Source organism: Canis lupus, assembly GCF_048164855.1.
Source record: "Canis lupus baileyi chromosome 5 unlocalized genomic scaffold, mCanLup2.hap1 SUPER_5_unloc_7, whole genome shotgun sequence".
NCBI lineage: Eukaryota > Metazoa > Chordata > Mammalia > Carnivora > Canidae > Canis > Canis lupus.
In genome coordinates, this window is record NW_027326414.1 from 347,965 (window position 1) to 374,917 (window position 26,953).

General features: G+C 37.3%; 1 protein-coding gene and 1 long non-coding RNA gene across 16 annotated transcripts in view; one reads left to right on the top strand and one right to left on the bottom strand.

The window, feature by feature from the left end:
- The window catches only part of LOC140629452 (outer dynein arm-docking complex subunit 2-like), a 274,074-nt gene that overhangs the window by 209,365 nt on the left and 37,756 nt on the right, over positions 1-26,953 (top strand). For 11 of the 15 annotated variants that reach the window (XM_072818933.1, XM_072818929.1, XM_072818934.1 and 8 more), the window contains 2 exons: positions 13,651-13,686; positions 14,978-15,390. The exons of 2 other annotated variants lie outside the window; for them this stretch is intronic. In XM_072818933.1, the coding sequence (XP_072675034.1) occupies positions 13,651-13,686; positions 14,978-15,091 (150 nt within the window). In that variant the 3' untranslated portion in view covers positions 15,092-15,390. Of the gene's footprint in view, positions 1-13,650; positions 13,687-14,977; positions 15,391-26,953 lie in introns of those variants that run through there. 2 more of the 15 variants (XM_072818938.1, XM_072818937.1) reach the window with 1 other exon arrangement.
- Positions 1-26,953, bottom strand: part of LOC140629457 (uncharacterized) — a 187,149-nt gene that overhangs the window by 103,245 nt on the left and 56,951 nt on the right. The window lies entirely within an intron of this gene.

Genomic DNA, 26,953 nt, shown 5'->3' on the forward strand with positions numbered 1-26,953 from the left:
CAATTATAGACCTACGTCTGTATTTAGTAGGGATATTACTCACATGAACTTGCATTCAAGATTAAAAAGAAAATTGAGTTACAGGCAGAAAATAATTTGACTTTCTGTCCTACACCTACAAACTTATCCTTAACTACATTCAGTCTATACACCTCTCTTGTCTTTGCGTGTTCCTTCTCCTGGCTATACTCCACTATACTCATGATCTCATTTTATCTCCAAAAGCTGGAGATTTTGACATTGGCTATTCCCTCTAACTTCTGCATATTTAATCTTAATATCTCATTGCCTACTTACTCATTTCATATTGCACCATCAGTTGATCACATCCACTATGGAATCCACCATATCAGAGGAGTTTCATTCTCTAGAGATCCTCATTTCTCCAGCTGTCCTTGATTCTTCAGCCAATTCCATTGGCTTTTACCTTCAAAAATTCTGAGATTGCTTTATTGGTAATCTCTAGAATTTTCAAGTATCCAAATCCAAGGTATTCTTTTCAGTCCTCAAATTACTTAATCTCCCTAAGTCTCATTATAATATTGATCCCACCATCTTCTTAAAGTGCCACCTTTCCTTAGCTCCTGTGATTCCATAGTCTCCTGGTCCTCCTTTCACCTCTTTGTTGACTCTTCATCTCCTTTGCGGGTCTCACTTCTTTCTGGCTAATCCACTTGTTATGACTTTTTAAATAATATAAGTAATGTATGTTCACTGATAACAAATTAGAAACTAAAGATGAAAAAAAAAAGATAAAAAATATTAACTGAAGCCTGCTGAAGAAGACCTCTGTGAATTTTTTTTTTTGAGGAACTTTGGCTTTGAACATCTTGAAAGATACAGAGATGTGATATATGTGTATATGTGATATCACACACATATTTACATAGCTTTATGAAGCCTATGTATCTTTATGAAGCCTTAACAACAGCTTTGAAAGCCATGGTCCATGAATTATGAGACTGGGTGACATTTCTCTTAGAGGGTATATAGAGAAAAGAAAAAATGAGAGGGTTGATATGATATCCTGAGTCATACCACGAAGGCAAAGAAAGAGGATTATGCACACACACACACACACACACACACACACACACACACAAGCAGAGTATTAAAGAGAAAAAATCAAAACAAATAAGGAAAGTGCTATTTTAGGAAAGTCAAGAAGAGAGATTATTTTGAGAACAAGGACATAACCAGTGGGACCAACTGAAAAGTGAAGAAAAACAAGAACAAAAAGCACATACTAGATTCATAGCAAAGCAATTTCTAATAACCTCAGAAAAGAGATGAGGAAATGAAGACAGCTAGTGAGGCCACTCTGGAAAGTTTGGCAGAGAAGAAGAGGGAACAAGAATGGTAGCTGAAAGGGGAGGTAAAGGCAGATTGGGTGGTTTTTTCTTTGTTTATTTTGTGTCCTGAGACAGTAGAAACTTGAGTGTGCTTATGTGCTCATTGGCAAGTGCAGGAAGAGAGGGGAGCCAGTGAAGGTATCGGACTGAGAATGATATGGAGCAAGCTCCTAGAGGAATGGAGAGGTAGGGGAACACAGAGCTTGAGGGCATGGAGATGAGTTTAGCCTGGAGGAGAGACACCTCTTGTGTATGACAGATGGCAAGGGGGAAAGGATGGGCACAATTGCAGTGGTAATCTATGCACGAGATGACAGGGAGCTGGGCAATTTCCCTTTTTGTGATTTCTATTTTCCCCATCAAGTAGGAGGCAAAGGCACAGGCTGAGAGCAAGGGAACTGAAGTAGTGAGTTGGGTAATTTGAGGAGAATAGAGAAAGTTTTAAATAGCTGCTGCAGAGAAAAAAAGCTGATGAGAAAGGATACCTTTGTGGATTGCCAGAATTGAGAGCCAGTTGAGATAAGAGACCATGAACATGTGTGCATTATCCAGAAGCTTAGTTGGGATCTGGGATTTCAATTTGTAATATCAGTATGTTAGGAGAATAGTAGAGAAAAGAGAGCTAAACTTAGTGATGGAAAAGCAGCTGACATGGTGAAGCCCAGAAGGTAGATAAGAGCAGGAAGACTGTGAATATACAAGTGTCTCCTGTGTTTTCAGTCCCGTTCTGTCTCTACCAGAACCTGGAGCTTCTGCTAGAGGGCAATTAGAGGCAGATATGGAACAGTTACTGGATTAGTAAGGCCCAAGTATGACCATGAGAATAGCTGACGAGTTTTATGGAGTAGGGGTAAAAATCAATGGAACTGAGAAGGTCAAATTCTGAGGCTATGGGTGACATTATTGTTTGGGTCAAAGTGTTTATTTTTTTTATTTTGAGATGAGATGTCATCTTAAGTCACAATTTTATTCATGTTACCAAAAAACAAAAACAAAAACAAAACACCAAAACAAACAAAACCCATAGTCAGTAGTTCAGATGTTAGCTAAGGCTGCCATTCCCATGATCATGTAGGAAATATTGGCTCAAGCTTCCCTCTGCTTTCCATGCCCTAGACAATGTCTAATTTAGAGGGAATTCTGTGTATTACCCAGAGTCTGATTATTTCATTCAGGTTATGGATTGTTTCATTCTTATAAGCATTTTGTACCCAGAGCTGACATAGATTTCAAATTTCACCCTTTTATCTTGTTCTCCCCACTAACTTCTACCTTGATGAGAATAATAAACAAAAACATTCTTATAAAGTCATTGTATACAAAGCAAAAAAATTTAATTAAAAAAATCAAAGATCTGTAGTGATGGAAGGAAGTATACATTGTAGCAATGCCAACAACTTCAAGACAGGTATTACATTTGGCAGCTGGTAAAAAACCCATGGCCGTTTCTGAACTAGGCTTTCATTCTCCCAGTGGATCACTTTACTGTCTCTTCCCTTCTCTGCCTTTTCTTCTTAAAAAGAAGAACAGATTCTCACAAATTGCTGATCTGAGTGATTCAGTTTTCTCTAGGCTATACCTTTCAAAGTTAGCTCCAGATCTTCTTGCATATCAAAAATTTGGCCTCATCCTTAAATCCAAGAAAGATGATAGTGGCTCAGATCACCGCAGCAGAGGTAAAGAGGTCAGATTCTGGGTACATTTTGAGGGTAAAACAGGATCGGTTCATGGCTTGGATAAAGGCAGTGAGAGAAAGCAAGAAGTCAGGGATACTCCAAAGTTTTTGGCCCAAGCAGCTAGAGAGATGAGTTGACATGAACTGAGGTGTGGAGGCCATAGGGAAATAGGTTTTGAAAGGGTCAGGGATTGAGCTCTGTTCATCCTCTGTGAAACTCAGTGTATTTTCTTTCCAAGTGCAGATGTCAAACAGGCAATTGAATGGTCTGAGCTGGAGACTTATATATACATATATTTGATAAATAAATAAATAAATAATAAATAAATAAATAAATAAATAAATAAATAAATAAATAAATATGTATATATACAGCCTCTCTCAGAAAAATATTTCTAAATACTCTCTCAAAAACTGTTCTAACAATAGAACACAGGCAACCACATAGACTTTCAGTCTCTTCTCAATGGGAGATAACTCACGTTAAATGCAGGCATTGTATTAAGAGTTGATATCCAGGACATTTTTCCTGGAGTCTGAAGAAAACCTATAGCTTGTTCCAAGCATATTAAACTCTTGAATATACTTTTGCTTCCTTCTGAAATCTAACATTACGTTCAAGTGACTAAAAAAAAGACGGAGAATTGGAGAGGAGAAAATAACAAAATTTTGTAAATTCAAATTCAGTGGAAGAGTGACAACTGCCTGGCAGACCTCAGGAATCAGAATGTAAAGTCAACAGTGGGAGAAACTCAAAAAAAACCCAGCTTACAATGTGGAAGCCTCAAAATATTAAGAACTGGTAGCCCTAAGTGCCTCTGGAATTGGTCTGTAGGGTTCAGGATGGAGGCTATAATAAGGGAAACTGAGTAAAAGCTAGAGCCCCTTCCCTAACTCCACTCAGTAAGTCACTGCCCTTTCCCAACACAGCAGCTGCCCAAATAAAACAGTCTCTGGACTGGAGGACAGCAGCCCCTGTGAAGTAAAGATATTCTACTGAAGATGGAGATTAAGTGACCATATAAACACCGAAGCTAAATGGATGATCTGCCCTTCTCAGTCTCAAATTCCTACAAGTGAGTCCCTTCCTCTACAGGTTGGAGTTTGAAAAGCTCTTCCTTGGAGAATCTGACTAGCTCAACACAGAAGATTTCAAGATACTGACCTGGGGAAGACCCCAGCCAGCCTTTCCAGGGCCTCTGGTGGCTGTGGGAAACTGTTGTATGTGAATTAGAAAAAGATGTTCCCTCTGAGAAGATGTAGCTTTGTTGGTCTGAGACTTAAAAAGGAGATAACACGTTTGAGGGAAGAAAAAGGCATCCCTTCTTCCTTGACCAGTGAAATAGTGAGAAAATGAGAGCTGCTTTTCAGGCCCCTTTAATCCGGTGTTTTCATCGAGAGCACAATCCTGAGTGGCCTGAGACCACTCAGATTATCCTACAGTAAAACACAGCCAACAAGCCCCATTTATGTGCTCAAATTCTCTATTCACCCAACAAGTAACATCTGAAGAATGTTTTGAATATAGAAGACAAAAACTGAAACAAATGGAAACAAATCAGTGCTTGGAAGAAACATAGTGTAGCAGAGAGAATGAAAAAAGTGAACATCCTCAGAGAGATAGATAGATAGAAAGAAAGAAAGAAAGAAAGAAAGAAAGAAAGAAAGAAAGAAAGAAAGAAAGAAAGAAAGAGAAAAGAAAGAAAGAAAAGAAAAAGAAAAGAGAGCATTCAGGGAACATGAATTGGAAGATAAATCTCTCAGAGGTCTCTATCCATTGAGAAGATCCAATAATTATAGGGGCACCTGGGGTCCAGTCAGTTAAGCCTCTGATTCTTGTTTTCAGTTCACATAGTGATTTCATGGGTCTTGGGATCGAGCCCCACATCAGACTCCATGCTCAGCAGGGAGCCTGCTTGTGTATTCTCTCCCTCTGCTCCTCCCCACCATTTGCTCTCACTTTCTTTCTCCCTCTGTCTCTCTAAAAATAAATAAATACATCTTTAAAAAAAAAAAAAAAGAAGAAGAAGATCTAACAATTGTAAATATTTATGTCCCCAACTTGGGAGCACCCAAAAATATGTCAATTAAAAACAAACATAAAGAAACTCACTGATAATAATACAATAATAGTAGGGGACCTTAACACCCCACTGATTTCCAAGCAGAAAATCAACAAAGAAACAATGGCTTTGAATGACATACTGGATTAGATGAACTTAATAGATATATTAACACTTCATCATAAAGCAGCAGAAAACACATTATTTTCAAGTACACATTGAAGATTCTCCAGAATAGATCACATACTGGATCACAAGTCAGCCCTCAACAAATAACAAAAAGATTGAGATCATACCATCCATATTTTCAGACCACATGCTATAAAACTTGACATCAATCACAAGAAAAAAATTGGAAAGACCATAAATACAAGGAACTTAAGGAACATCCTACTAAAGAACAAATGGGCTAACCAGGAAATTAAAAAAGAAATTAAAAAAAAAAATACATGGAAGCAAGTGAAAATGAAAACATGACAGTCCAAAACCTTTGGGATGCAGCAAAGACAGTCCTAAGAGGGAATTATATAGCAATACAGGCCTACTCTAGAAGCAAGAAAAATCTCAAATATTCAACCGAACCTTACACCTAAAAGAGCTAGAAAAGGAGCAGCAAATAAAGTGTAACATCAACGGAAAAAAGGAAATAGTAAAGATTAGAGCAGAGGTAAATGATATAGAAACAAACAAACAAACAGTAGAACAGATTGACAGTAAGAGCTGGTTCTTTGAAAGAATTAATAAAATTGATAAGCCCTTAGCGAGACTTACCAAAAAGAAAAGAGAAGGTACCCAAATAAATAAAATCACAAATGAAAGAGGAGAGATCACTACTAACACCACAGAAATACAATTAGAATATTATGAAAAAATTATATGCCAACAAACTAGGCAATCTGGGAGAAATGGGTAAATTCCTAGAAACATACAAACTACCAAAACTGAACAGAAATAGAAAATTTGAACAGACCATAACCAGCAAAGAAATTGGAAGATTAATCAAAAATCTTCCAACCAACAAGAGTCCAGGACTAGGTAGCTTCATAGGCAAATTCTACCAGACATTTAAAGAAGAGTTACTTCTTTAACTTAATCTTCTAAAACTAAACTTATTCTTCTCACATTGTTTCCAAAAATAGAAATGAAAGGTACAATTCCAAAGTCATTCTACAAGGCCAGCATTACTTGATTCCAAAACCAAAGACCCCACTAAAAAGGAGGGGAGAATTATAGGCCAATAACCTTCATGACCATGGATGCAAAAATTCTCATCAAGATACTAGCAAATCAAATCCAACAGTACATTAAAAGAATTATTCACCATGATCAAGAGGGAATTATTCCTGGGCTGCCAGGATGGTTCAATATTCACAAATCAATCAATGTGATATACCACCTTAATAAAAGAAAGGATAAGACCCATGTGATCCTCTCAGATGCAGAAGAAGCATTTGGCAAAAGACAGCATCCATTCCTTATAAAAACCCTCAACAAAGTAGGAATAGATGGATAGATGAAACATACGTCGACATCATAAAAGCCATATTGGAAAGACCCACAGCTTATACCATCTTCCTGAGAGCTTTTCCTCCATGGTCAGGAACAAGGACAGGGATGCCTTGTTCTCACCACTACTATTTAACATAGTCCTGGCAGCCTTAGCCTCAGCAATCAGACAACAGAGAGAAGTAAAAGGCATCTAAATTGTCAAGGAAGTAGTCACTTTCACTATTTACAGATAACATGATACTCTATGTAGAAAACTTGAAAGACTCCATGAAAAAATTGCTAGAACAAACACATGAATTCAGTAAAGTCTCAGGATATAAAATCAACATACAAAAATCTCTTGCATTTCTATACAGCAATAATGAAGCAGCAGAAAAAGTCAAGGAATTGATCCCATTTACAATACACCAAGAATCGTAAGGTATCTAGGAATAAACCGAAGAGGATTAAACCGAACCCAAACCATAAGATGCCTAGGAATAAACTGAATCAAAGAACCAAAGACCTGTATTCTGAAAACTGTAGAACACTTATGAAAGAAATTAAAGAAGACACAAAGAAATGGAAAACATTCCATGCTTGTGGAAGAACAAACATTGTTAAAATGTCTATACTACCCAAAGCAATCCACACATTTAATGCAATCCCTATCAAAATACCACCAGCATTTTTCACAGAGCTAGACCAAACAATCCTAAAATTTGTACGGAAATTCAAAAGACCCTGAATAGCCAAAGCAATCCTGAAAATTTTAGAAAAGCAAAGCTGGAATCATCAAGACAGTATGGTACTAGCACAACAAATACAAGTACAACAAATGGTATGGTACTGGCACAACAAATACAGGTACATAGATCAATGGAACAGAACAGAGAATCCAGAAATGGACCTACAACTCTATGGTCAGCTATTCTTTGACAAAGCAGAAAGAATATCCAATGGGAAAAAAATCTCTTCAACACATGGTATTGGGAAAACTGGACAGCAACATGCAGAAGAATGAAACTGGACCACTTTCTTGAAATAAATTCAAAATTGATGCAAGACTGAAATGTGAACCAGCAAACCACCAGAATCCTAGAGGAGAACACAGGCAGCAACCTCTTCACCCTGGGCCAGAGCAACTTCTTACTAGATACATCACTAGAGGAAAGGGAAACGAAAACAAAAATGAACTACTGGGAGTTAAGATAAAAATCTTCTGCACAGTGAAGAAAACAGTCAAAAAAACTAAAAGCCTATGTAATGGGAGAAGATATTTGCAAATGACATATCTGAAAAAGGGTTAGTATCCAAAATCTATAAAGAAGTTAGCAAACTCGACACCCCAAAAACAAATAATCCAGTTAAAAAATGGGCAGAAGACAAAATAGACATTTTTTCCAAAGACCCAGATGGCTAACAGATATATGAAAAGATGCTCAACATCACTCATCATCAGGGAGATAAAATACAAATCAAAACCACAATCACCTCACCTGTCAGAATGGCTAAAATTAACAACTCAGGAAACAATGTTAGTGAGGATGCAGAGAAAAGGGAACCGTCTTGGCACTGTTGGTGGGAAAGCAAGCTGGTGCAGCCACTCTGGAGAACATTTTGGAGGTTCCTCAAAAAGTTGAACTTTTTGCTCAAGGAATTGAGGAATTGCTATGCCCCAGCAATTGCACTACTAACGATACCAAAATACAGAAAGAATACATGCATCCCAATGTTTATAGCAGCATTATCAACAATAGCCAAACTATGGAAAGAGCCCAGGTATCCATCGACTGATGAATGGATAAAGAAGATGTGGCATATATACCATAGAATATTAGCCATCAAAAAGAATGAAATTTTGCCATTTGTAACAATGTGGATAGAGCTAGAGTGTTTTATAAGCAAAATAAGCTAAGCAAAATAAGTCAGAGAAAGACAAATATATGATTTCACTCATATGTGGAATTTAAGAAACAAAACAGATGAATATATGGGAATGGGGAAAATTAGGGGGAAGCAAACTGTAAGAGATACTTCATGATAGAGAACAAACCGAGGTTGCTGGAGGGGTGGTAGGAGGGGATGGGCTAGGTGGGTGATGGGTATTAAGGAGGGCATTTGTTGGGATCCCTGGGTGGCGCAGCGGTTTGGCACCTGCCTTTGGCCCAGGGCGCGATCCTGGAGACCCAGGATCAAATCCCACGTCAGGCTCCCGGTGCATGGAGCCTGCTTCTCCCTCTGCCTGTGTCTCTGCCTCTCTCTCTCTCTGTGTGTGACTATCATAAATAAATAAAAATTTAAAAAAAAAAAGGAGGGCATTTGTGATGAGCACTGGGTGTTGTATGTGATGAATCACTAAATTCTACTCCAGAAACCAATATTGCACTGTATGTTAACTAACTAAAATTTAAATAAAAATTTAAAAAGAAAAAAACTCTCAGAAAGAGTAAAAACATAAAGAGATGAAAAAAGGAAAGATAAAAATAAAAAAAAAAAACAGTGCAAAAGATCTAACTTCAGAATATTAGTTCCACAAAGGAATAACTGAGAAAATGGAGAGGAAAAATGAAAAGAAATAGTTCAATAGAATTTCCCAGAGTTGGAGTACATGACTTACCAGATTGAAATGATGCATCAGGTTCCCTGTATACAATGGATAAAAGTATACCTATCCACAAGATATAGCACTGTAAAATTTTAGAACATTAAGTATAATAATAATAATAGTAATAATAATAATGAAAGATTCTGTAATGTTCAGAAGAGAAAGGATAGAAAAAGAAGATAGAGTGAACAAGAGAAACCAAACATGAAGAACACTTTGGGCTTCTCAACAGTAACATTGGAAGCAAGAAGAAAATGGAGGAATGCCTTCAAAACTCTTCCAACTCTTCAAAAATTATTTCTCACCTAGAATCCTATATTCAGTAAAACTCTTAATCAAGTCATAGAAAAGACATGTGAGTCTTAAGAAGTTTACCTCCTTTGCACATTTGTCAAGAGGCTACTGGAGAGTGTGACTCTGCCAGTATCTTTAAATCTTCAAAGAGAATGTTGAGTTATACTTTTTGTTGGTGGTGGTGGTTGACTATGCATTTTTTTTTTAATTTATTGGAGTTCAATTTGCCAACATATAGCATAACACCCAGTGCTCATCCTGCCAAGGGCCCCCTTCAGTGCCCATCACCCAGTCACCCCAACCCCCTGCCCCCCTCTCCTTCCACTACCCCTTGTTCATTTCCCAGAGTTAGGTGTCTCTCATGTTTTGTCACCCTCACTGATATTTTCAGAGAATGTTGAGTTACTTTGATTCAAACTTGATTTTGTCTTGACCACGTATTGATGAAGTTCCTGACTGCTTTATTTCCTAGATCATTTTACCCCACAAAAGTGTTCTTTGACTTCCTTCTAAAGAACCAGAGGAAAGTCATAGTGATAACCCAAGGCAGGAAATACAGAGTGGTCTATTCCTTCTACTATATTTCCATGGGACCTGCAGTAACCTGTCAGTACTACATCCTGCCAGCGTTCCCAATTGCAATGAGCCCGGTCTCTCAGGGCTCCCTCCTTTCTCCTTAGATCCCATCACAGAGGCAGAACTTGATAGGGACTCAGAGACTTTACCCTGCTGACCTTCCTCTGAGGGCCTCTTGCCTTTCCTTACAGAAGTGCCCACCCACGTGACTCTCAGCCTCCACTGGGTAGCAATAACCTGACTTCTTCATAAGAGGATATCATGCCAGCCAATACAGTGCTGAAAATGTTTTGTTACATCTCACTTGTTACTAGAATCAGAACAGTGCTTGAAGTATGTTTTCTCTTAGAATAGTGCTTGAAGTATGTTTTCTATTGGAATAATAATGGCTAAGAACTAAAGAGTAGTTACTGTGAGCCAAACCTTGTTCTGGGATCCTTATCAGATATAACTTTGTCTCCTTTATGGATAATATTATAGAAAATAATAAACATGGGATTATCATAGGTGGCTTCCCCATGCACATTCCTCTTGGCCCCTATCATATACTCCATCTTTTCCCAGTTTATTACCTTTGTCTGAGAGCAGGAGCAGGCTGGGTGCGAATCTTTTCCTTAATGTGCCTTGTAAAGGTCAGGCAGGGGAAGGGACAATCATTTAAAATATTAAATTATCAGTGTACTTCATTTCGCTGTGGTCTTCTCCATGTTCCTTCGCTTAGATTGAATTTTTTAATTTCAACATCTTCCAACCCAATAGAAAGAAGTAGAAAATCTGACCAAAAAAGCATCTGAGTTCTGATCAAACTCATAAATGAGTTTATAGGATAGGGGCACCTGGGTGGCTCAGTGGTTAAGCGTTTGCCTTCAGCTCACTACATGGGGCTCCCCGCAGGGAGCCTGCTTCTCCCTCCGATTCTCTCTCTCTGTGTCTCTCATGAATAAAGAAATAAAATCTCAAAAAAAAATGAGTTTATAGGATAATCTTTTCCAAAATGAAGGTAGTTTTATTCAATTATTCTAATAGCAAAGGAGGTGTGATTGAGTTCTGGTTTTCTATAATATAAATTAATAAATAATATCGCTTAGCCTTAACTTTTTGTGAATATTTTGAATTATAGCCACTTCCCTATTCATCGAACTTCTCCCATTTCTCTTGCAAGCATATTCCATATCTAATGCTTTTGTCTCATTTTTATTAATAGCTACTTCATGCCTTTATTTAGCAATGGGGGTGATGTCCTTCTGGACTAGAGACTGATGCAGGAGGAAACTATAATTTGAGCAACTGATCCATCTATTACCATGAACACAGAGTTCTGCTAGTGCCACTTTCTTCCCTTATTTTTTTCACATAACAGGACATGACAAGAAGAAGTAGCCGAAGCCTCATATAGCTGTGTCTGCTTTAGCAGCTTTCATATGATAATAAAATGAGGTACAAGAAAATAAATAAATTGATAAAAATATTGAATTGTTGATCAAGAGTTAAAAGTTGCAAGCTAGAAAAGGGATTTAAGTGGGAGTTATAATACCGAGACACCTAAGCCATGTGTTATAGTAACCAAGGAGAGCTGGCTACTCTGTTCTTCCTTCTCATTATTTTTCAATAATGTTCATAGAGCACTATTTGCTCTTTTTGCAGAGAGAATAAGAATATAAATTAAATAAATGTGTTCATAGAGGTGTGTGTGTGTATGCATGTGCACATATGTATAAAACTGCCTAACAATCTTATATTGACGTATGTTCCCATGGTCACTTCCTGGACCCTGTCAATAAGCAATACAAGTTTATCTATAAAATCTTAAACTCCACATAATCCATTCTCAAACTCTAATGTCCTATTTTTCAACATCCTGAGCTTCCATCTCACTGTTTTCTCACTTCACAGAGATCTGCCTTCCTACCTTCCTAATTCTTACAGGTCATCCTCCCAGATTATAAGTAGGCTTCTTTTTTTTTTTTTTTTTTTTTTTTTAGATTTATCTATTCATGAGAGACACACAAAAAGACAAAAAGAGAGGAGGCAGAGACACAAGCAGGTTCCTTGCCGGGAGCCCAATGCGGGACTCAATCTTAGATCCCAGGATCATGCCCTGAGCCAAAGGCAGATGCTAAACCACTGAGCCACCCAGGCATCCCTATGAGTAGCCTTCTGTTTGTCCTTTCAGTCAGCTCAGACTGTATGACTATTCAAATGAGTTGCAGTGCTATAACCTATTTCCTCCATCTTACACCTCAGTGATCGGATGATGCTGGAGAAAAACACTAGTAATGTTATTAAAAAGATAAACTGAGGCATGATTCAAACCAGGCAGTGCCAAACTGAAAGTGGTTAGGAGCACTCCAGGAGCTAGGGGAAAGTTTTTAACAAGATACAGAAGCAAAGCAAGGAAATTATTTGATTGGCTATAGCATAAGCTCTTGCCTTATTTGGGAAAGCCTATTTGTGATTGGTTGGCCTCAGGTTTCATATTCTTAGATTCAAGTGTGTTGATTCTGGATTAGGTTTTGGTTTGCTTACATAGGCCACCAAATCTTTAGAGACACTTTATCTAATGGCCTCCTGTTTAATTACTTTAACAATGCAAAACTCTCAAGTCAGGAGCTCCCCCAAACAGCTCTGTTTCCCTTATTCAGAAGACGGTATTTCTTTCTCTTGACTCTTAGAAGACTGATCATGTCTTATTCCCTTTGCTTCTCTAGAATTTTGCCCCTTGTCAGTGAACTTCACAATTTAGGACATTACTCTGGATACAGTATGAATGATTGACTGGGGGCCAGGCAAGAGAGGGTGCAAGGACAGTGGGAAAGTGCTGTAGGCTTTACAGGGGTGATGACAATGGCAATAGAGAGAAGCAAATGACTTTGGAATAAGTGTAGGCAGTTGAATCACAAAGATATAATTGTTGGATAGAAGCAGGGGAGATGAGGTGGGAGTGTGAGGTGAGGAGATTTCTGGCTTGAGCAACTAAGTGGTGATATCTTCACTGATATAGGAGAATACTGGGGATGGGGGACCCAGGTTTAGATAGGAAAAAAATTAGAAATTTTATCTGTAATATATTAGGTTCGAGATAGTTCTGAGATTGCCTAATATAGAGATGTCCAAGAAGCACTGGTGGGACTGTTGAACATGATGAAAAATAAGGACCAGGATGTGACCCTGGAAGTGGAGGACAATTCCATGGACAATGAGGAGGTCGAGGACCTGAGTTGCCAGACATCCTTCAGTACCTCAATTTTATCAGGGTTTTCTCAACTCCAACTTTCCAAATGTTTTATATTTTTCATTTTTATTTCAATCATTAATTCACCTGGACATAATGTTTATGTATGATGAAAGATTACCATCTTTATTTTCTTCTTTTTGGATAACCAGATATCCTTGGGCCATTTGTGTTCAACACAAGCTTAACCCCCAAATGTCCCTTGAATTCATTTTGCCCTGAAGGACTTCAGGATCCTTCCCTTTCTTTTCTATAATCCATATTCTGCATGGTGTCATGAAATTTGTCTTTCTAAAATACAAATGTGATCATGTCACTCTGCTGATTAAACTGTTTAAATAACTTCTTTTTATTGCCTACAGAATAAAAGTCCAATCCCTAAGCCTGTCATATTTAAGGTATTTCACATTTATCTTTACAATATCTCTTTGCTTATCACATCTTTTCTGTCATCAACATTTGTACCCAAATGCTACTGTGTAGAAAATAGATGACTCGAATTAAATTTTCAAATCCTTTGTCAGAACTACTCATCTGATTCATAACTGATAGACTTTTTTAAAGTTCTAATTAATTTCTTTGTCAGTTTTTGGTGTCTACATTTTTTATGTCATTTTTTGGTGTATTAGGCATGATACAGTATTATAAGTTTTAGAGTTTATAATCTAAAGGACAGAAAGCATTAATCTACATATCTATTTAATAGGAAAGACATAGGGGCACGTGTCTGGCTCAGTTGGAAGAGCATGCAACTCTTGATCTCGGGGTTGTAGGTTTGAATCCCACATTGGGTGTAGAGATTACTTAAATACATAAAAAACAAAACTTAAAAAAAATAAAAGGGATGATATAAGGATAGTAATAGGCATTTGAGTAAACTGCTATAATAGTTCTGATAAAGCAAAGATAGCATCTTATTTGATGAAAATCAGTGGAGGCTTTGTGGAAAAGTTAACTGGGTCATGAAAGATAGGTAAAATTTAGAAATTCAGAGAAGAGAATGAGAGGGCCTTTTAGGAAGAGGGATGGCATCAATCAGGGCAAAAGAAGTGGAGAAGTGTGTGACCTTGGAGTACAGGATAGAGCAGGAGAAAGATAAGCGGCTAGAAAGGTAAACTGAGGCCAAAGCACAAAAATCCTTTAAAGGATGAGTTAACAGACTGTTTAACTCGTTAGTTAACTAACTGTCCCAAGCTGTAGTTATTTAGCACTGGGAGTCAATGCAGTTAGGGGATTGACATAATTAAGTTGTGACATGATCAAGTGGGTTGGAATGCAGAGAAATCATATCTAAGAGGTTGTACTAATAGCCGAGGCATGGTGTGCTGTTGGCTTGGCCTAGAGGCAGAAAAGTCAGAAAGAATGCAAGACAAATTTCAAAGCAGACTCCATAGCAGTTAGATGACCAAAGAAAGGTGGGAGAAATAGGTCTATCTCAGCTTCAGGAAATAAAATGGTAAGCATTTCATGAGAAATCTCGGTCTGGTTAAGTACCATTTATATTTGCATTTGCCTAAATGGCATTTCTTGTCCTTTTTTCTTTTCTTTTCTTTGTTTTTTTTTTTTTTTTTTGGTGACTTTTAAAAACATTTAATATTAAAAATTGTTTTCAAAGCCTAACTTTATGCCTTGAGATTAATGGTTTTATACTTTGTTTCCCTCTCCGCCCTCCTCTTTTACATGTGACAGCTACTGCTGGGTATGATTGGGTCTTCTGACCAGGACCTCCAGGAAGCCGCAGCTGGATGTATATCCAACATACGCAGACTGGCTCTTGCTATAGACAAGGCAAGATACACTTGAAATGTGCACAGACGTTACAAACTACCAAATTTTACATGACAGGGAACATGTCAGTCCCATGGCCAAGAAGCCTAGATCAGGAAGCATGTTGAGCAAATGTTTTACAGACAGATAAATGTCTGAATGAAAACACAGGAATTAAAAATGCAAAGGATACTCTTCATCCAAAAATTGCATAGATATTTGTGTTCTATTTAATATTTTGGGGATATGCCATGTAATGAAATGTAAAGCTAATAAAATTGTGATACTTTTGTTTGTGATGATTTTAATAAAAGATATGGCCTTCCTGGTGTGCAGTCCTATAGTCATTCTGCATGTCTTTAGAATTTTCCTTCTGTTAAACCTATCTCACTGCCCTGTCATTATGGTTTTGTCTGTTTGATCACTTGCAACCCACGGGAGAGCTCTAAGGAGATGTGCTGATTTCACGAACTGTTATTAAATAGAATTTAGAGTCAGGCAGCGGGACCTAGAGAGATCATCCTGAGGTCATTCTAGATTTCTCCTAAATACTATCAGACATCGGAGAAGTTAATGTATGGCTGTCACTGTACCAGATAATGTAAATCACAAAAACATAAGCAATGAGTGGGATTTTTACTTTTAGACTTACGAAGCATAAACAATTATGTTTTATTTCCCTCACAGGACTGACCAACACTTTTATTGAAGAATTAATTTATGTTGCTGTAAGGATAATATTACTTCACATAAAATTGCTTTGAATTTCTGAACTCGCCTTTAGCACACAGAGTACTTTTTTTTAAGTGGCCACAAAAGATTAATAGCATTTTATCAGGTTATGGAAACATTAGAGGCCACTTTAAGGAATCGCATATGTAACCTTGGTGTGCTAAAATGTTTGGGAACTAACTGTCCCAAGCATCCAGTACTAGCCAGGAAAATCATTTTGTATGCATCAGTTCCATAAACTATCTCAGTTAATTCTTTGAAGAACAGGCTAAGCAGTTTTTATTAAGAAAAATACTAAGTGCTGTCTATGTTTGTCATAATTTGGAGAAGATCATAAACTTAATTGAATTAAATGTAAATAATTTGTATGAAATGAGAAGCCTGTAAAGGATGAAAATTATACTAGTGATAGATTATCTGATTAAAAAAATAAGAATTTCTGAGAATTTCAAGGTTTTGTAAAACATCAATCCTATTCCGTCCTCTGAAAAAGAGGTCATAAAAGAAGATAATAAGAACAAGGCAATAGTATTAATGCTAACTAAGAACTGGATTTAAATAATAGTGTAAATCCTTTAACTTTCAACATATTTCTAATGGTAAAGTTACTGTTTGCCTGTGCTTCACAAAAATTAAAAATACATCTTAGAAATCATGGATTATGAAAGCTGTAGAAACTGAACAAACATTATTGTTATATTTTTATTAAAGGAAGCTTTTACCACTATCTTAAAATATCAAAATATTCTTGATATTAGGGAGACCTAGGAGCCAAGGGAAGCAGCAGGTAGAAAACAGCAGCACAGAAAGAATTGGAAGAGTCATTGGAAGTGAAGGACTGTTCTTTCACAATATGCTTCATAGAAGGAAGCTGGGGTTTTCATTTTTTATGGTTAATAAATGCATAAAAGAAAAGCAACAGTGCCATTTGAAATGAAACTAAGGGGACACCAGGGTGGCTCAGTGGTTAAGCATCTGCCTTCCAGCTCAAGGAGTGATCCTGGAGTCCTGGGATTGAGTCCCACATCAGGCTCCCTGCATGGAGCCCGCTTCTCCATGCCTATGTCTCTCTCTCTCTCTCTCTCTCTCTCTCTCTCTCTCTGTCTCATGAATAAATAAATAAAATCTTTTTAAAAAGTGAAATGAAACTAAGCACTTGAAAACAGTTCAGGGAAATTAACGTGAAAATCGTCTTGTGTGTTCCTAAGAATTCTTTTAAATTCTTAACTCCAGGAAGGTAGTATCTTTAGGTACTACAAATGAGAACCTGAAGTTAAGGGTTAATTTTGGTTTGTGTGTGTGTGTGTGTGTGTGTGTGTGTGTGTGTGCATCTGTGTGAGAAATGACATCACAGAAAACTCTGAACTCGTGAGAAAAATGTCAAAGACAGTGAAAGCACCCAGAGCTATCAGAGAACAAGCAGGGGACAGTCACACCATATCTTTGCTACTATATGCTACAATAGCATTCATCTTTTCTTTCTTTCTTTTTTTTTTTTCATTAGTTTTTGGTAAGATTTTGTGTGTTATAATTTATTTTCTGCTATTTAAAGCTGGCAACCTTAATTCCTTATTAGTTTTCAGCAACAGTTCTTTTTTAGATTTTACTCTTCCCCAGGACATCCTGGGAATCCAATATACTCTTGGTGATAGCCGGCTGTTTCAGTTTGAAAGGAATTTAAGGTGGAAGGAATTTTAAATAGATATTCTTTGATCTTCCACCATCTTCAGTTTTCAGGGCTTCCTTTTAGAAATCTTGCCGTGATCATTCTGCTGTTTAGAGTGAATGTTCTTTTGCCACTATCAGAATGACTTGCACTAAAAATAACTTGTCTCTTTTTATAACTGTCTTAGGTTCTGACAGTTAACAGGAATTTGGTTTTCATTTATGGAATGGCATTGCAAATCCTGTTATTTTGAGAGATTTTGGTATTATCATTATGCCTCCCTAAGGCATGGAATTAAGAGACTATGATCCAAAATACTCAGAAAATGCATTTCCAGTTAGGAAAATGAGAATCTCAGTTGTTGATAAACAGACAACTGAAATCATTGGGTAAATCTTTTCTTTTTCTTTTACCTAATGGGAGTAGGTTTAAAAGATAATTTCACAGTTCAGTAATTCAAGATATTTAATCTCATCCCACGGAAGACTTGGGAAATAAATAGGCTATGTTTATTCCTATAATTCAGTGAAAACAGTAAGGAAACCCACTTTTTTAAGAATCTCACTGCCTCGAATGCACTAAATTCCCCCCTAAAAAACACTTTCTCATGTACTCAAATGTAGAATTCTGTCCCTTGATGACACTGGAGTAGAAAGAGAACCAAATTGTACATAATGCTAATTAATATATACAGGCACTGTATTATATACTTCTTCCTACTTGTGATCTTATTTGAAATACAGAAGAATTGGTAAAAATAGATAATCTCGTATCATACTAGGGTCTATCTAAATGGGCACAATCATCCTGCAAGGGCAATTTGGCAATGCATACCAAAAGCTTCATAATTTTGTGTGCGTTTTGGATTATGCCCAAGAGTTATTCTACAAGAGTATTTACCACATCATTGCTTATAATGGTACAAATGTTAGGGGAAATTTTGGCTAATCCAATTATGGTCCAACCATACAACAAAAACATGTTGTAGAATATTAACTAATGACATAGAAGGCCTTTCACAAAATATTGTTAAATTGGATAGCAGGTTCTGAAGCAGTATATACACCCTGAGCCACATTTTTAGAAAAGATTAGTATGTAGCTAGACACAATGAAAGAAGAAAGAACTTAAATACACCAATCTGTGATTAAACAAATGATTATATCTGAATAGAGCAACAAGAATGATTTTTGCTTTCTCTTTGCCCATCTGTGTTTTCTAATCTGTCCAAAATGAACATGAATTACTTTTTTTTCAATAAAAACACCCAATGAATTTACTTTTCTATTATTTGGAAACTGCTAGGATAGACATTCTTCCTAATACTAACTTTAAAAGAGAGATCCTCCATCAACAAATGGGATACACAACCCGTAGATCAAATTAATGAGCAGGGTTGGTTTTTTTTTTTGTTTTGTTGTTTTTTTTATGAAATAAACATCTAACCTACTATCAGAATATTTTTAATCTGCAAAATTTTGAACATTTCCTTATTTGGTCTTTGTAAATTCAGCAGATCAGTTCTATTCTCAAGCATATAGGAAGTAGACAAATGAAATAACTCAGAAGGTCATTGACAGATTGCTTCATAAAACGTTGTTTTGAAAAGAATGATTTTACCCATTCATTTATTTACTTCATTATAGATAGCTAAGACAAATGATATAGTAATTTACTAACATATTTTGCCCGTATAGTAGAAATACAGTATAAGTCTAATAAGAAATACAGTCCCAACAAAATTTGCCAGCCAGTAAGTAAATTCTGTAGACTATCATAGAATTCTGATCTCCCCTTTTGTGTGCTATTCTTTTATGCTCTAATTGTTAAGATTAATTTCCTTGCCTTCAAGCTTTTATTTTCCTTTTTTCTCTCCACTCAAATCTCTGTCTCTAGCTTCTGTTCCCATTTTCTCTGATGAATGGCTCTTACATCTTCTGCCTCTTAAAAAGTTTTATGCTTTAGTTTCTATAAATGCAAGATGTAAAGTTAATATTTCAATATGCTTTCAATACACAACTGTCATGCTGACTTGAACTCATCTAACAGATGGAATCCTTATACTCCCAATTCATTATTTTCAAATATTCAAGTAAAAATAATTTATTCTTTATTTGCATCTGTCAAGACTAAAAGGAATTTTTCTTCTCCAGTTCATGCCACCCTGATTTATTAGTTGATAAAAAGACATCCTTTGCAAATAACATAATTGGCTCATGATGTTCAGAGTTAAGATTTGTCATAAGTTTAGATTTATGTCCCAATTTATTTTAATGATTGAAAGGTACATTAGTGTACATCAGCATGGTTCATACAGTCTTAGAGAATCTATAGCTGGTTGGCTTGCTCATAGTGAATGACTATTATCAAAAATGAAATTTAGATAAAGTGTGGATAGTTAAATGCAAATTGTTTTCACTATTGAAAACTGACCTTTGTCAGTAGATATGTTACATCAGGAATTATAAACTTAGGGTCACCTGGGTGGCTCTGTGGACGCAGGGTCACCTGGGTGGCTCTGTGGTTGAGCGTCTGCCTTTGTTTCAGGTCATGATCCCAGGGTCCTGGAATTGAGTCCCGCATCAGGCTTCCTGCAGGGAGCGTGCTTCTGCCTCTATCTATGTCTCTGCCTTTCTCTATGTCTCTCATGAATAAGCAAATAAAACCCTTTCCTTAAAATCCTTTTCTTAAACCTAAGTGTTCACAAGGGCTAGGCAAGTAACATAAGTGAGTGTAAATAGCTAGATATGTTGTTGTTGTTGTTGTTTTTAATGGTTCGTGTATCTTTTATTTTTTTTATTTTATTTTTTTATATATATTTTTTTTATTGGTGTTCAATTTACCAACATACAGAATAACCCCCAGTGCCCGTCACCCAATCACTCCCACCCCCCGCCCTCCTCCCCTTCTACCACCCCTAGTTCATTTCCCAGAGTTAGCAGTCTTTACGTTATGTCTCCCTTTCTGATATTTCCCACCCATTTCTTCTCCCTTCCCTTATATTCCCTTTCACTATTATTTATATTCCCCACATGAATGAGAACATATAATGTTTGTCCTTCTCCGACTGACTTACTTCACTCAGCTGTTGTTGTTGTTTTTAAAATAATATTGACATGAGAGGGTGGGGGTGGGGGAAATAGGTAATGGGGATTAAGGAGTGCACCTGTCATGATGAGCACCGGGTGATGTGTGGAAGTGTTGAATCACTATATTGTACACCTGAAACTAATATAACACTGTATGTTAACTATACTGAAATTAAAATAAAAACAATAAAAATAAAATAAGAGTGACACAATTGGCAATGGACCTTTAGCCTTCATGTCTGGGGGACAGAGACTGGAGAACTAGGGAGTGCAAACAAATTACTATTCATCTCTAGCCAGTTGTTGCCAAATCAACTTCTCAAAAGAAATTCAGATTTTTACAGGCATCCTCCCAAATTTTAAATATTGGCTATTCTATCAGTCTGCTAGGGCTGCCATAACAGAATACCATAGTGGCTTAAACATCAGACATTTATTTTCTCACAGTTCTAGAGACTAGAAGTCCAAGATCAAGCTGCCAGCAGGTTGGTTTCTGATGAGGCCTTTCTTTCTGGCTTGCAGACAGATGCTTTTTTTTTTTTTTTTCTGTGTCCTCATATGCCCTTTCCTCTGTGTGCATGCAAAGAGAGACAAGTCTCTGATGGCTCTTCCTCCTCTTATGAGGACCCTAGTCCAGTGGGATCAGGCCCCACCCTTCTGACCTTATTTAACCATAATTAACTCCTTAAAAGGCTTTCTTCAAATTCTGAGATTGTAAGTTAGGGCTTCAACATATGAATTTTTATGAGATACAGTCTATAACAACAAACATGCAGAAAAATCAAAATGATTCTTTGAACCAGATATGGTTCACAAGTCTGCAACATCATAATCTTTATCTAGTAGGATGAAAGATTATTTGACTAAATCCTGACAATTGCATCCCTAAAGATGCCTGGTGTTAATCAATAGAAAACCAAAGAAAATAATTAGTGCAAAAGGACACATGTCAAAACTATCTTGGTCTATGTAGATTCATATTATGATAGCAGCACTATAAAATGCGGTACTGAAGAGATTGGCTTCCTCAAATTCAGATAGAAGCTGAGAAAAATTACTCTGAAGAAGTAGATTATCATAATGGTAAGTGTAGGGTCATAGAATAGCTGTGGTGGAGATATCTTTAGGGTCAAATCACTTCCCTCAATTAGGCAAGTATTAAAGCTGCTCAGACAGAAGCTTATTTTTTTCCAGAGGTTCTCTAGATATTGAGTGTTTCCATTCTCCCTCAGACAGATTGAACTAACCAGACTATGAAGGTGAAAAGAGTCTTGAAAATTACTTTGAGGAATCTGAGCTTAATCCTACAGGCTATTGTTCTTCAGACCTGTTTAATACAGTCTAGGGTACCTGTTACAATGTGAAGTCTGGGCCCCACCCCAACCTACTGATTCAGAATCTCTGGGGAAACCCAGAATCTGCAAACTCCCTAGACTGTAGTCACCAGGTGTTGAGCACAGAAAAAAATATCTACACATGGGTTTCCTAAAAGTTAATCTGGTCAGGGTATAGTGAATAGATTATAGAAGAGGAATTGAAGCCAATAATTATTGGTTATACGGGATCTAGTTCAAAGCCACAGAGAGCCAACACTAGGGAATAGAAATGGAAAGGAAAAAGTATGAGAAAAAGATGTTAAGAAAAAATTGGCAGGACTGATAAAGTCTTAAAAGTAACAAATAATGCTATTCTCTTATATGTTAGAGATTGAATCCACAATCATGAAATGAACTCTATTTCTATACTGTTATACTAGGAAGCACCCTAGTATACCTCCAAAGCAGTGCTGTCCCATAGAAATAAAAGACAAGCCACTCTGTTTTAAATTTTTTTCTGCTCAATATCACTAACCATCAGGCAAATGCAAATCAAAACCACAATGAGATATCAGCTCACAACTGTCAGAATGGCTAACATTGAAAAAATAACATGTTTTGGTGAGAATGTGAAGAACCCTCATGCACTATTTGGTGAAAATAAAAATTGGGAAAGTGTATGGAGTTTTCTCAAAATATTAGAAGTATCACATGATCCAGCAAACCCACTTCTGGTTATTTATCTGAAGAAAGCAAAAACACCAAAGAGATAAATACATCCCCATGTTCCTTTCGGCCTTATTTATAATACCCAAGATACGGAAGCAACCTAAGCTGTCCATTGATGGATAAATAGATAAAGAAAATGGCGTAGGGGTGTGTGTGTTTGTGTGTGTGTGTGTGTGTGTGTGTAATGGAATACTATTCAGCCATTAAAAACCAGAGAAATCTTGCCATTTGTGACAATATGGGTAGACCTGGAGGAGCTTAGCCTAAGTAAAGCAAGGTACATGGAGAAAGACAAATGCCACATGCTCTCCCTTATATGTGGACTCGAAACAACAAAACAAGAACCCAAGCTCATAGATACAGAGAACAGACTGGTGTGAGTGAAATGGGTGAAAGAAGTAAAAAAGTCACAAACTTCCATTTATAAAATAAATAGTCCTGAGGATGTGATGTACAACATAGTGACTATAGTTAAAACTACTGGATTGTTTATTTGAAAGTTGCTATGAGAGATCTTAAAAGTTCACATCACAAGAAAAACTTTTTTGTAACCATGGTTGGATGTTAACTAGACTCCTTGAGGTGATCATTTCACAACACATGCAAATATTGGATCAATATGTTGTACATCTGAGACTAATAAATGTATGTCAATTATATCTCAATTAAAAGGCAATAAACGCAGGGGTGGCTGGCTGGTTCAGTCAGAAGGGCATGCAACTCTTCATCTCAGGGTGGTGAGTTTGTGCCCCACGTTGGGTGTAGAGATTAAACAAACTTTTAAAAAAGTAACAAATACATAAATAAAATAAAATTTCTAGTAGCCCTATTAAAAAGTGTTAAAACAGGTGAAATTAAGTTTACTATGTTTAACCCAATGCATCCAAAATATTCTCATTAAAACATTTAATCAATATAAAAACTATTGAGATCCGTTACATTTTCTTTTTCACTAAATCTTTGGAGTTGATGTATATTTTACACCTATAGCACAGTTCAACTCAGACCAGCCTCAAATCAAGGGCTCTCTAGTCTCATATAGCCAGAGGGATGCCATGTTGGATAAGTCTTAGTCTATCCACTTGGCTAGGGTAAGGGGTTTCTTTAATTAATACTATTGCTTTAATTTATACAAGTTTTCATTATTTCTTTAGGATATGTTAGATCATTCGCCATCTTGTCGAGTGTTGTTTCCCTTCTGACAGATGTTTCAGTCATGCTCTTTCTATTGCATGATGATTTTTTAAATTCAAATTTGTATGAATTTTGAATTTCAATGAAATTCATCTAGAAGGCTATAGTCAGCATTATATTTGGGGTAAAGTTATTTTTTAAAAAGATTTTTTATTTATTTGAGAGAGAGAATGAGCTGGGGAGGGGCAGAGGGAGATGGAGAAGCAGGCTCCCTTGCTGAGCAGAGAGCCCAATGTGGGGCTCCATCCCAGGACTCTGGGGTCATGACCTGAGTTGAAGGCAGATGCTTAACCAACTGAGTCACCCAAGTGCCCCTGATACAGTTATTTTTAAATGTTTTTTATTATGGTAAAATATAAATGACATAAAATTTACCAGTGTGGCCATTTTTCAATGTACAGTTCAGTGGCATTAAGTTCATTCACATTGTTGTGTGACCATCACCACAACCCATCTCCAGAACCCCAAATTGAAACTACCCATTAAACAATAACTCCTCCTTCAGCCCCTGGTAATCACCATTCTACTTTCTGTCTCCATGAATTTGACAGTTCTAGGAACCTCATATAAGTGGAATCATATAGTATTTGGTCTTTTGTGTTTGGTTTATTTCACTCAGCATGTCTTCAGAATTTCCTTCCATTTCAGGGATGGATTCTATTCCATTGTAAGTATATACCACCTTTTCTTTAACCATTCACCCACTGAGGGGCACTCAGGTTGTTCCCATCATTTGGCTACTCTGAACGTGGGTGTACAAATATCTGTTCAAGCCCTTGCTTTGAGTTCTTTTGGGTAGACAAGCAGGAGTGGAATTGCTGAATTAGATACAGTTATTTTTAAGACTTAACTCCTCAAATTTATCATTAGAAAAGGTGGTTTGGGGCATCCTTACCAGCAGAGTCAGTGGACTTGAGATACACTCACACACTGTCTCTCTAGAAGGACCTCTGTTTCCTAAGCATTCCAACAGCTTCACGGTCACTGACTCATAGACAAAGAATCCCCTCAAGCTGCTTCAGTAGGTTCAGTATATTTTAAATCCTGAAGGAGCCAAGTTCTTCCAGTGTGTGATTCAGTGAGTGCAAATTAGGCATTTAAGAAGGTATAGTCATACTTTTGGGAAAATAGTAAGGCCTTGCAACTATGCCACTAATAGTACCAAAATGGCCTAAAAAATGAACATTAACTCTCATAAGTTCCACTGTGTGATGTCTAGGTTGTGCTAAAGGGGAAATATGTCTCTTCTGCAACTACCATGTATAATACTGCACTTTTTGAGAGAGAAAAAGGCTGAAGGCCTCTGAAAAGTTTGTTCTGGAGCTATTAGAGCTCTTTCCTCGGTGAGAGCTGCGATGAGAATTTGTGCAATTTGCACTGTGGATGCAATCCAAACTTCCATACAAACAGTCCTGTAAAGACAGTAAGGCCGGTTTCCTGACTGCTTGCAAATGCTGCTGTCTGCACCTGCGCGCTCTTTCCCTCCAGCTTTATGCACCTCCACTGCAAGGCCATGGTAGCACCAACCAAACCTCGTCTTATTGGAGTGTTGTGCACACATCGGGAGGAGCTCACAGCTAGACCCATGTGTTGCTTTTTAAAAGCTTTGGCTGTTATTCCCAATCTTCACTTGCAAGGTGTAAAACCTTAAGGGGTCATCTTAGTTACACTGTCTTGTTGAAGCAATAAACACCAGCTGATGCTGATTTAAAACAGAAGATGAGCTAACACATTGTGCTCTCTGAAGTCAATTTATTTGGGTTATTCTTTTAATCTGAACTAATTATGAGCTAAAACAACAAATGTGAAGGTGTAAAGGAGAGTCCTGTCTTCTTCTCTGCCTATGAATGCATCAGACAAATGTGTGAGACAGATGTGCTCTTGCCAAGACTTGCGGTCCAGCTTCTCAGCTCTGCAGATTCTGCTTGTGAGCCCAACAGAGCTCAAATGGACCTGCCCTGGATGGTGGCTGTGTGAGATTTTCATTTTTGGATAATACTGGTAATAATTTCCTGAGAAAGAATATTTCTCTTTTAGCCCTTTAGGCAGAGGACTGATGTTCCAAAGAAGGAATGAGGAATTCCTTTTTTTTTATTTATTTTTTATTGGTGTTCAATTGCCAACATATAGAATAACACCCAGTGCTCATCCCATCAAGTGCCCCCCTCAGTGCCCATCACCCAGTCACCCCATCCCCCTGCCCACCTCCCCTTCCACCACTCCTGGTTCGTTTCCCAGAGTTAGGAGTCTCATGTTCTGTCACCCTCGCTGATATTTCCCACTCATTTTTTCTCCTTTCCCCTTTATTCCCTGTCACTATTTTTTATATTCTCCAAATGAATGAGACCATATAATGTCTGTCCTTCTCCGATGGACTTATTTCACTCAGCATAATACCCTCCAGTTCCATCCACGTCGAAGCAAAAGGTGGGTATTTGTCATTTCTAATGGCTGAGTAATATTCCATTGTATACGTAGACCACATCTTCTTTATCCATTCATCTTTCGATGGACACCGAGGCTCCTTCCACAGTTTGGCTATTGTGGACATTGCTGCTAGAAACATCGGGGTGCAGGTGTCCCGGCGTTTCATTGCATCTGTATCTATGGGGTAAATCCCCAGCAGTGCAATTGCTGGGTCATAGGGCAGATCTATTTTTAAGGAATGAGGAATTCCTTATTGAGCATTGGAAAACCCTCAATTTATTCTTTAAAAAAAAAAAAACTCTATTGAATTTTAATTAATATGCAAATAACTGCATAGATTTAATCTGTACAGTTTGATGAGTTTGGACATATGCAAACACTCATGATACCAGCACCACAGTTAAGGTAATACACATAGCCAACACCTTCCAAAGTTTCCTTGTGTCGGGGATCCCTGGGTGGCTCAGAGGTTTAGTGCCTGCCTTCAGTCCAGAGGTGGTCCTGGAGGCCCGGGATCGAGTCCCCCATCGGGCTCCCTGCATGGAGCCTGCTTCTCCCTCTGCCTGCGTCTCTGTCTCTCTGTCTCATAAATAAATAAAATATTTAAAAACAAAGTTTCCTTGTGTCACGTGTGTGTGTGTGTGTGTATAGTAACATGAAACCTACCTGCTTAACAAATTGTTAACTATAGGCAATGTGTTGTAGTTTCTAGAATATTCTAAAATTTTTTAAAACTTATTCATGT